General features: G+C 15.3%; 1 protein-coding gene across 1 annotated transcript, besides 30 other annotated features; it reads left to right on the forward strand. All coding sequences in view use genetic code 6, as the record gives it.

The window, feature by feature from the left end:
- Positions 1-300: 300 nt before the first annotated feature.
- Positions 301-4815, forward strand: IMG5_153390 (intraflagellar transport protein, putative; the record flags this gene model as incomplete). Its single annotated transcript, XM_004030755.1, has 13 exons — positions 301-333; positions 393-456; positions 508-597; positions 649-712; positions 777-1917; positions 2039-2253; positions 2312-2402; positions 2444-3016; positions 3075-3153; positions 3283-3315; positions 3396-4236; positions 4351-4663; positions 4717-4815. The coding sequence occupies 13 exons, from the start codon at positions 301-303 to the stop codon at positions 4813-4815; spliced, it is 3636 nt and encodes a 1211-aa protein (XP_004030803.1).
- Positions 603-642: a microsatellite.
- Positions 1928-2013: a microsatellite.
- Positions 4268-4317: a microsatellite.
- Positions 4278-4322: a microsatellite.
- Positions 4808-4853: a microsatellite.
- Positions 4837-4903: a microsatellite.
- A 183-nt stretch (positions 4904-5086) lies between these two features.
- Positions 5087-5136: a microsatellite.
- Positions 5137-6046: 910 nt separating this feature from the next.
- Positions 6047-6096: a microsatellite.
- Positions 6097-6634: 538 nt separating this feature from the next.
- Positions 6635-6691: a microsatellite.
- Positions 6635-6697: a microsatellite.
- Positions 6667-6748: a microsatellite.
- Positions 6749-6789: 41 nt separating this feature from the next.
- Positions 6790-6818: a microsatellite.
- A 663-nt stretch (positions 6819-7481) lies between these two features.
- Positions 7482-7563: a microsatellite.
- Positions 7482-7581: a microsatellite.
- Positions 7495-7563: a microsatellite.
- Positions 7501-7581: a microsatellite.
- Positions 7502-7595: a microsatellite.
- Positions 7507-7579: a microsatellite.
- Positions 7508-7594: a microsatellite.
- Positions 7530-7563: a microsatellite.
- Positions 7596-7607: 12 nt separating the features above from the next.
- Positions 7608-7666: a microsatellite.
- Positions 7646-7694: a microsatellite.
- Positions 7667-7745: a microsatellite.
- Positions 7746-8672: 927 nt separating this feature from the next.
- Positions 8673-8706: a microsatellite.
- Positions 8682-8741: a microsatellite.
- Positions 8742-8843: 102 nt separating this feature from the next.
- Positions 8844-8908: a microsatellite.
- Positions 8909-10934: 2026 nt separating this feature from the next.
- Positions 10935-10972: a microsatellite.
- Positions 10938-10975: a microsatellite.
- Positions 10976-11865: 890 nt separating this feature from the next.
- Positions 11866-11914: a microsatellite.
- Positions 11866-11921: a microsatellite.
- The last annotated feature ends 10 nt before the right edge of the window (positions 11922-11931 follow it).

Below are 11931 nucleotides of genomic sequence, written 5' to 3' on the forward strand. Positions count from 1 at the left end.
TATATTAAAATCAAAAACACTAATTTTATTAAGCCCTAAAATATTTTTATTTTAAATTTTTAAATTATTCTTATTTTAATATAAAATATAGTTAAATTAATTATTTATTAAAATAAAAATATTTTATTATATTTTTTTTAAATTTTGGATTTGTTTATAATATATATAAAAGAAAAAAAATAATTAATAAAATAAAATAAATACATTTTATTTATTTCCAAGTAAATATTTTTTCTTGAATTTAATATTTAAATTTAAAAAAATAAAAAATATATATTTATAATATATAAAAATTACATTATGTAGTGTCAAGAACTTTGGACAGAAATTATAGTAATAAAAATATAAATAAAAAAGCAATATTGAAAATTAATAAAAATATATAATAATAGCCTAAACCATCAGATCCCAATTCAAATTTAACAAACCAAGTATGGTGTACTTGTTTTAATAATGGTAAAATAAACATAAAAAATATAAAATATAAATCTAAAAATAAATAAATAGACGGTACAGTTGTATTAGCATGTGTAGGTGATGCAATTTTAGCTTATGACGTGTAATCTGGCGAAATGTTAAATAAACCAATAAGAGGAGGTTTTTATAAAAAATCATAAAAAAATATAAATAACATTAAAAAAAAAAAAGCACAAAAAGAATAAATAAATTGTATTAGATTTTCAAAAGATGGTAAAAGATTTGCAACAGCAAGGTAAAAATAAAAATCTAAAAAAACCATATTTTTATCAAAAAAAACTGAATAAACAAAATAAAAGTAACGACAAAACTGTATGGATATGGAAATTCGATATTTAATAAAATCCTAAAATTTCCGCCGAAGTGAAATATTCCCATAATGATAAAGTCTATTGTTTATCTTTCAACCCTTTAACATAACAAATATTTTCCGGCGGTATAAACGACTACTCAGTATGGACTCCAGATCAAGCTAATATCGAAAAAGGTAAATATAAAGATAAAATAATAACCTGTGCATGGAGCGCGGATGGTTTATATATTGCGTTTGGTACTATGTCTGGTTAAATATGTATCAAAAACCGTTTAATGGAAATAAAAGCTGAAATAAACCGAAGCGCACCAATTTGGTGTATGGATTGGACTCCTGTAACTCCTGATTTTTAAGACAGTAATTTATTAGTAGGTGTATGGGAAGGATGCTTAAGTTTTTATAATATATAGGGATAATAATTAGGTAATGATAAAAAATTGGGATTTGATCCACTAGATATAAACTTCAGTTCATAAGGAGAATTTTATTTAGTTTCCGGAACAAATAAAAAAAGCACACTTTATACAAGAGATGGGGGATTCCTTATTGATGTAGTTTAGAAAAATGACTGGGTTTGGAGTGGAAAATTTAAACCGATAGTTAAATAATTAGGAGGGGTTAACAATGATTAACTTTATGTAAGTTTTTCCACTAATGATGGTGTTATTGGAATATCGAAAATCTAATAGTTGACAGTACATGGTTTATATAAAAATAGATACGCCTATAGAGATAATTTAACTGACATAGTAGTATAAAATATGAGTGTTAATTAAAAAATAAGAATAAAATGTAAAGAACTAATAAAAAACGTAAGTATATATAAGGAAAAATTAGCTGCTCATTTAAGCGAAAGAATTCTAGTTTACGTTTCTAATTCAGATGATTCTTAACTTAAATATAAACTTTTAAAAAGAATGGTAAAAAAAATAGATGCCTAAATTATGGAAGTACTCACTTCTCATATTTTAGTAGCTATCAAAAATAAACTTTAAATTCTTTAATTTTCAGGAGATTTGGAAAGGGAATGGATTTTCGATTCAACAATTAGATCAATAAAAATTCTTGGAGGAATGTCAGGAAAAGAAGGGGCTATAATTGGACTGAAAAATGGTTAAGTTTATAAAGTAATGAATTTATAAATATATATATATATAAAAATATATATATTTATATAAATATTTATATATATATTATTTATATATTTATATATTTATATATATCTATTTTATACGTTTTTTTTTTAAGATTTTTATAGATAATAGTTTCCCTATTTAGGTTATTAATCTTAATGTACCAATCAGAATGATTGATATTTCATAAAAAAAGAAAAAAATTGCAATCGTTGATGATAATAACAATTTAACTGTTTATGATGTTTTCTAGAAAGAATAAATTTATTAAGAAATGAATGTTCTTTCTTGTGCATTTAATTATGATTTTGATGATATGTTGACTTATTCGTAAGATTTATTAAAGTTTTACTTTTATTTAAATTAATTTTTATCTAAAAAAAAATAGAGGGAATGATATGACATTTATAAAAAGTTCTGGTCATCCACCTTTATCTTAAAGAATGTCAGGAAATGTAGTTGGATTTAAAGGAAACAAAGTATTATATTATTTTTAAACTAATAAAAAAAAAAAAAAAAGTTATTTGTATTAAATGAAAATGTATTAAGTACTATTGACATATCTATGACTTAAACAATGTTAAAATATTTAGAAAAAAAAGATTTTTAATAAGCTTATGAAGTAGCTTTATTAGGAGTTACAGACGCGGATTTATTACATTTAGGAAATGAGGCATTAATAGCCAGTTAATTTATGATAGCTAAAAAATGTTATGTTAAATTAAAAAAGCTTGACTTTGTATATTTACTCGAAAGGGCAGAAAGGGATAAAATAAAAAATTAATTTAACGAAAGTATATATTAAGGGGAACTTTTTGCCTTATAGCAGAAATTCCATGAGGCTGAAAATGCATTTGTAAAAGCCAACCAAAGATAAAAAGCAAAAGAAATGTATATTACTTTAAAAGATTTCACAAAAGCAAAAAGAGTCGCGAATTCTGAAGTTTTAACTCCCTAATCTAGATAAGGATAAAGATAAGGCTCACCCAAAAACGATAATGGGTTTGTGTAAGAAAAAAGCAAGGAATTAATTAAATAAGAAGCGGAATGGAAATAAAAAACTGGAGATTGGAAAGAAGCTGGTGAGTTATTTGTAAAAGCAGAAGAATATAAAAAAGCCATTGAAATTTTTATCAAAAATAATTATGTAGAAGGATTACTTGATGTATCAAGGATAGCTGATGTGGAGACTTAGAGAAAAGAAATTGAAATATGTGTGGCATATTTTAAGTAAATTTTATATTATAAATAATATGTATATATGTATATAAAAAATTAGAAAAAATAAACATCATTAATAGGCTAAAGAAGTATTTTTAAAACTCTAAGATAATAAATAATTAATGTAATTACATATAGAACTTGAAAAATGGGAAGAAGCATTAGTTTTAGGTATTTTTTTATTTAAAAAAAAAAAATTATATAAAATTAATATTAATTTTTTTTTTTTTTAAATAAAAAAAAAAAACTAGCAAAGTCAAACCCCGAATTACTTGAATTAGTAAAACTTCCTTACGCAAACTGGCTTTCCAGACAAGATAGATTCGAAGAAGCCTTAAAAGCATATCGAAAAATCGGATAATCTGAATATTCGACAAAAATGCTACAAAAATTATCACAAAACGCAGTTTACGAGAAACGATTTACAGATGCTACTTTATATTTTTGGATGATATCCACTGAATATTTAAACTTAGTAAAAAATGGAAAACAGCCTTCTTTAGAAGATTAACAAAATATTAAATTATTTTAACAATACAGAGAGTATGCTTAAATATATTTCGCTTATTCTAAAATCCATTAATTTGTAGAAGAACCATTTTTACCACTAAGCGGTCATTAATATATGTTAAATATATTCAACGCAGCCCGATTTGCCATAAATAAATTAGGAAATCGAAGCTTATATGGAGTAAAGCATTCATATTTATATTATTCATTAGGTAAAGTAAGTAAATAACTTGAGGCATACAAAACAGCACGTATTTGTTATGAAAAACTTGCAGGGTATAAAATCCCTTCAGATTGGACTGAAGAAATAGAACTTAGTAGTTTACTTGTAAGATCAAAAGTATATAGCGATGCTGAAAATTTATTGCCTATTTGTAGTAGATGTATGAATTAAAATCCTGTACTTACTGAAGGGAATAAATGTTCTTCGTGTTTGCATTCGTTTGTGAATTGCTTTTTATCTTTTGAGAATTTACCAGTTGTTGAATTTAAAGTTAATTAAAATATTAATCATAAAAAAGTTATAGAGTTAATTAATTCTGATAAATCTAAAATTCCTAAAACTTAAAAAAAAAAAAAAGTGTAAGATATAAAATATTTATTTTATATGAATTATATACATAATATATATACATATATATATATATATTTATATTTATATATTTATTATCATTTTATTTAATATTTTTATATTAGTGATGACGGATGGTAAGAAAATAATTTAGGCGATTAATAAGTTCTTACTTTTAATTAATCCCCAAATAAAAATAATGTTGAAAATAGTGCATTTATTGATAAATTATAAGAAATATTTGAAATGTAATAAACTACTTAAGAATATATTCCCTTATAATTAGATGAATAAGTATTGTGTACTTTAAATATGGATGAAGTTTATTGTGTTGATTTTACTAGATATTGTTTGACTTATGATATTACTTATTATAAATCTATGAATAATGATGTTCTTTTGAAAGTATGTAATGAATGTTGTAGCTTTTTTATTTTAGTATCATATTTTTATTTAATATTATTTCCGTTTTATATATATTTTTTATTAAGGATGAATATGAATTCGAATTTATTAAAAATGGTAAATGCTCTTTCTGTAGAATTGCAGATGAAAGAACTGGTGTTTAAAAAGATATTTTTGATTTATGAAAAAAAAAAATATTTCTAAAATAAAAAAAATATATATATTTTTTTTTTATAAAAAATTAAATATAATTATTTTTTTTAAAAAAAATATTTTAAATGACTATTTTCTTTTTATTCAATTATTCAAATAAAATTAAATTTTATTATATTAATATTAAAAAAAAAAATGTAAATTAATAATAAAAATAAATAATTTAATATTTTTAAAATAAAAAACATTATTAATATTATATTATTTTATAAAAGTCTAATACAATTATTATAAATAAATAATTATATATATATAGATATATATATATTTATATATATATATATATATAATATTTACATTTATATTAATTAAAAAAAAAATTATTTACTCTACTTTTTATTATTTTATTTCTATTTATACATATATATATATTCAAAAAATTATTTAGATAAAATACAAAATCTATATGAATAATTGAATAATATCAGCTAATAATATGTAAGTGAAATATTATATTGTTATTTTTAAATATAATTATTAATCTTAATATTACATCAAATCATTTAAAAACAATCTAAATAATTAAAGAGATAATTTTTTAAATTAATATACCTATAAAAATAGTAGTAATATAAAAATAAATAAACTAATGATACTAAACTAGTATAAATAAGACTTAAATCGATAGAATCTATAATTAAATTTAAAAGAAGTTTTTAAAGAATTCTTTGAAAATAATAGAAAGGTAAAATAATGGTAAGAAATGATAATTAATATAAACTAATTTAATTTTCAATAAAAAAATTAATTAGTTAATTATTAATTTATAAATGGAGAAATCTAAAAAGAATAAACAGAGAAATAAATAGTTTATACTTACAAGATAAATGTTATAGTTTTATAAGATAATATAATTAAAATATAAAAAGATCGAGAATAAAATAAAAAATAAATTATTTTATAATATGATAAAATAAAATTAAATTAAAAAATTAAAAAATAATATTTGTATTAATTATTAGATTTTTATTTTTTGGGATTTTTGAATGCTATATTTATATTTTTAAGTTTATAGTATTTATTAATTTTATTTTTCTTAATTTATTTATATTAATTTTTAATTTATTTCAAAATAATTACTTTATTATATATTTTTTTTCTTATATATTTATAATTTTATGTTTTTTATATTATATATATATTTTTTTTTTCAGTTATATTAAAATCAACAATTATTATTAAATAAATTTAATTTAATTTATAATTTTTTTAAAAATCTATTTTATTTATTAGTAAAATATTTTTATTTTTTTTAAGAAAAAATAAAAAAACTATATATATTTCTTTCAAATATAATTAATCTAAATGAAAGACTAATAATAAAAGAATATAAATAAAAATAATATATTTTTTATTAAATTATAAAGGAGTATTTAAAAATATTTTTAATTTAATTTTATTTCTAATTTTTATTTCTGTATTTATAGTTATTTTAGATTTAATTATAAATTTTTAAAACATAAATATTTAATAAATATATATAAAAGTTTATTAAAGGTATAATTTATTAAATTTTTCTTTATATAGAATATTATTATAGTAATTTTATTAAACTTTAAAAATAAATGTAAATTTTATTAAATAATAATATAAATAATTTTAATAATAGATTTGCGTTTTTATTTAAATTAATTTAAAACAAACTTTATTTTAAAAAACATAAATTATTAAAAATTAAAAAAATATGTCTAAAAAAATATTTAATTTCATTAATTTAAATTATTTTAAATTAAATATTTTTTAAAAATAATAATTTTTTTTTATTTTTAATTAAAAAAAATATATAGCTATATATAATTAAAATTAAAAAAAAATATTATTAAAAATTAATAAAATTAATATAATTAATATTAACCTCAAAAATAATTATTATAAAATATTAAATCTAATAATAAATATATAAAAATAATTTAACTTACATAAATAAAAAAAAAAAATTAATATTTTTAAAAATATTATATTAAAAATACTTATAAATATTTAAAATAAAAAAATAAAATGCTTTGTCATTGTTTTTTTTTATAATTTTAAATTATAATTTTATTTCTCAATTATAAAAATTATTTAAATCAATAATTTTTTCATTTTAATATAATAATATTATAGAACACTTTATATTTTTCATTTTACACTAACTATATAGGATACAAGTAAAAAAAATATAAAAACAAAAACAAAATAATTATTAAATAAATATATATATAAAAAATAAAAATAACAAATATAAATTAGAAAAAAACAGGTATAAATAAATTATTTCATTTAACATTCTTAAATATTTAATATAAAAATTCTAAAAATAAAAACAAATATGGTTAAAAAAGAATTTAATTCTCCAAAAATAAGCTACCTATCTAGAAAAACAAGATCTTCAACTCAAAATAATGTACAAAAAATATAAAACTAAAATAATAATTTGAATCATTTGAAAAAAAATTAACTTAATTAAAAATATAAAAAAGAGAAATACTTAATTTTTGATAATAATATAAAATAAACCTATTTAGAGGTAATATAAAATATTTAAATATAAAAAAATTATATTTTAATTTGAATTTTTATTTTGCTTTGAAAAAACATTCTTAATATAAATAAAATTTATAGTAATATATATATATAAATATAAACATTTATATATAAAAAAAACTAATTAAATTAAAAGAAAAAAAAAATTAATAAAAATAAAAAAAAATAAAGAAAAAAAAAATAAAAAATAAAAATCAAATAAGAAAAAAAAATAACAATTAAAAATTATTAACTTTAAAAATTATTTAAAATTTAAATAATTTATATGTATAAATTTTAAAATAAATATATTATAAATATATATTTATTAAATATAAATATTTATATATTTATATTTTTATATATTAATATATTTTTATATTTATATATTTTTATAAATATTAGGATATAAACTAAGAATCATTATTTTCAGATAATGAATCTACTGCTTCTTATAGATATTTTACACGATCTATAACAAAAGTTAAATAGGAAAATTTTGAAAAAATAAACTCATCACTTTTATAATCAAATCTTCATTCTTAAATTTAATTAAATTTATAATATAAATACGTAAAATTATATGTTATATTTATTTTGTATATTTAAATATATAAAATTTAATAATAAATATATTTATTAAAATATATTATTTTTCAATTATAAATGAAATAATAGTAAATATACATGTGAATATATTTATATTGTTTTTCTAATTTTTTATTAATTATATTTTATTTTCTATTTTTAGAATATAATGAGATTTCAAAATAATATAAGGAAAAAAACATATAGGATTTATTGTTTTGATGAAAAAGATTTAAAAATTGCTTAAGATTTCAAAGATAAAATCATATATAACGTAAAAATTAAAAATCTTTAATTAATTATTTATTATATAATATAAAATTTAAATCTTATAATAATATAAGGAATAAGATGAAGATAAAGAAAGTGATTATGAATAAGTAAAAAACGGAATTAGATATGTATAAAAATCTCTATTACAAGCTGTAGAATAAGAAAAATTATAAATATAATAAATACAATAAAACTGAAAATATTAAATTATATTATTTTTTATATATTTATTAATTTCATTTTTGAAAAAAAATTAAATAATAAGAATAAATAAAAAATGATTTACTATTATAAATATATTTTTTTATATTTTTATTAAATAATTATTTTTATTTAATGTAAATAATAAAAAAAAAATGTATATATATATATAAATAATACAAACATATATTTATTTGAGAATTTATATTACAAAAAATATAATAGTATATTTTATTATTTAATATATATTCTTTTTGTTTTGTATATTAAATTTATTTAATATATTAAATTTTTTATATTATTTATATAAATTAATTTTATTTTTTTATATATATTTAAATTAATAATTCATTATATAAATATTTATTATTAAATTATTGATAATATTATATTTTTTATTCCATTTTTTTTTTTAATATTTTTACTTACATATATTTTTTGTTATATAAATTTTTTATAATTTTTTTTATTATAATAATTTTTAAATTTCTTTTTATTTTTTATTTTTATATTAAATTCCACATTTATATGCTTTATTTATATATTTTTTTTTTATTTATATAGTTGTATGCTATTACCTTTAAATTTTTGAAAATATTAATAATAAATTATAAAATACTTTTTTTAAAAAAATTATATTATTCTATATAAAATAATTTGTTAATACTAATATAAATAATGTAAATATTGTATTTTAGTTATATAAATATTCGTAATTACATTTTAATAAAAAATTATATATAATGTAAAAAATTTTATTTATAAAGAATAAATATGATTTATATGTAATTATAATTTTTTTCTATTCTTGATATAATATTTATAATGCATTTTGTTTATATAGATTATGAATTGTAAAAATTTTATTCTATAAATTTTTTAATAATTTTTATATGCTCTATACAGTATAATAATATTAATTAAATATCAAATAATTTTAATTTATTGTTACAAAGATTTTACAGCAAAGTAAATATTTATAATAAATGTATATTTTATAAATATTCGATAAGATAAAATATATTTTGTTGTTTCAAATGTATAGTTATTTTTATAAAAAGTTATTAATATTTTATAAAACATATACTTATATGCTTTTATAAATTACTATTTTTATTATTATATTAATTTGGAAAAAAAAATTAAAATAAAATATAAATAATAAAGAATATTATTTTTTTATTAAGATTATTTTTAAAAATATTAAATTTTATCATTTAAGTAAATATTACTAATTAAAAGTTAAAAATAGAAGTAATAAAATTAAAAATTTATAATATATTATCAAATAAAGTTTTAAATAATAATGATTTTTATAAATATTACATTCATTATTTAAAATTATATATTTTAGTAAATTTATAAAAAATTTACAATTTTTATTTTATTTTACTTAATTTATATATATTTTATGTATAATAATAATATTAAAATAATAAAGTCTTAATATAGAATATTTATATTATATCATTATAAATATTTAATTAATATAAATAATTTAAATTATATATTTTTTTTTTTATAAAATAAAAAAAGTTAATAAAATTTTAAACTTATATTAAAAATTATAATTATTATTTTAATTAATAATAATAAAATACTATATATAATTAAATTTTATAATATTTTTTATTTTTAGTATTTCAATTGATTTAAAAAAAAAATATATATATAAAAATTAAAAAAAAAAAAAAGATTAATCTATCTATATTATAATTATAAAAAATAAAAATCCCTTATCCAAAATAATAAAGTTATAAATTTAAATTAATAAAATAATAATAATAAAAAAATAAATACAAATACATTTATTTTTTTATTTTTTTTTAAAAAATAAAATAAAACAAAAAATGAATATAGATCTTTTCGAAAACATATTAAGAGATTTCTTCAATTTCTAATCCAAACTAGAAAACCTTTAATTAAATTATACAGACCAATACATATAAAGGCGATAAAAATACGAAAAAGAATACATTCCCAACCTCACAGAAATCAAAGAACTATATTAAGCTGAAGAAAATGCAATTCAAATAACTAAATATATTGATAATTTCAGCTAAAACCTATTAGAATTATATACTTATTTTAAAATAATATAGAATAAGTTGATTAAATAATGTAAATAACAAAATAGGAATAACATTAATATTAAGTATATATTATATATCTATTATTATTATTATTTATTTGTATATTTTAATAGTAATAAATATAAGATATCTAATAATCATTTATAAACCTTTAATAAGAAAAAGATCAAATTGAGAAATAATTATTTGAAAATTAAGATAAATAAGATGAATAAACAGCTCAAATAAATCATTTAAATAAGCTCATTTTACATTATTAAAATGAAATATAGGTTTTATAAAATACTAAATAAAATATTCATCTAGAAAAAAAACTTATTCAAGTTCTTTTCTGTAATAAAATGATGAAATTTATCAAAAAGAGGAGACTAATTAGTAATAACTTACAAAATTAGAACAAAAAACACTCTAAAATGAAAATTATATTGAAAAAAAAGAAGAATAAGAAGAAAAGGAAGAAAAAGAAGAATAATAATAATAATATAAATGTACTGTTTGTATTACCAAAGATGAAGATAATCATAATTTAAAATAAAAAAACAATCATTTGATTTACTAAAAAAATGAATTAGAAATCAAATATTTAAATCTTTAAAAAGAAAACGAATTAAATTTATAAAAAATAGCTTTAATATAATAAGAAAAGGAATATTTAATTAAAACTAAATAATAATTAATTAAATAATTAAAAGAAAATATATTCCAAAATTCAATAAATGATAAAAAAATTAAGAAAGGAATATAAATAGTTAGGAAGATTTAGATAAAATATAATATAAAAATGATAAGAAATATAGTTTATTTAATGAATTGAGTAAAATAAAGACACAAAAAAAAGAAAAATATACAAAAATTAATAATAATTATGAAAATAGTTCTTCAATGTTTTCTCCATTTTAAAATTCAAGGTAAAGTAGTAACATTAAATTTTTATAATAAGCTATTATTATTAATGATTTTACAGCAGTTATAGAATAAAATAATTCTTAAGAATAAAATAATATAGAAAATATATAAGAATGCAAAAAAAAAGAAAAATTATATTAAGATAACTTATTGTAATAATAATAGGAAAATATTAATATAAAAACTGGAAATATTCAAAATTCAAAATAGAAAAGATGGTATGATTTTTTAACAAAATAAATAATTCTATTTATTTTAGTACCTCTTAGCTTAGTTATTAATACTAAAAATTTTAATAAAGAGTGAAATTTTGTATTGAAAATGCATTATAAAACATTATCTGCAATTTTTTGATAGTTTATATAAAAAAAAAAAAATATTTTTTTATTTTATATACTATTGTATAAAGGAAAAAAATATTTAATTAGGCATTTTACAATATAATATGAAAAAATAATATACATATATAAATCTATATATAGATATAAATCTATATATATATATATATATATTTTTATATTT

The sequence above is a fragment of the Ichthyophthirius multifiliis genome (genome assembly GCF_000220395.1).
Source record: "Ichthyophthirius multifiliis unplaced genomic scaffold scaff_1120509251171, whole genome shotgun sequence".
Classification (NCBI taxonomy): domain Eukaryota; phylum Ciliophora; class Oligohymenophorea; order Hymenostomatida; genus Ichthyophthirius; species Ichthyophthirius multifiliis.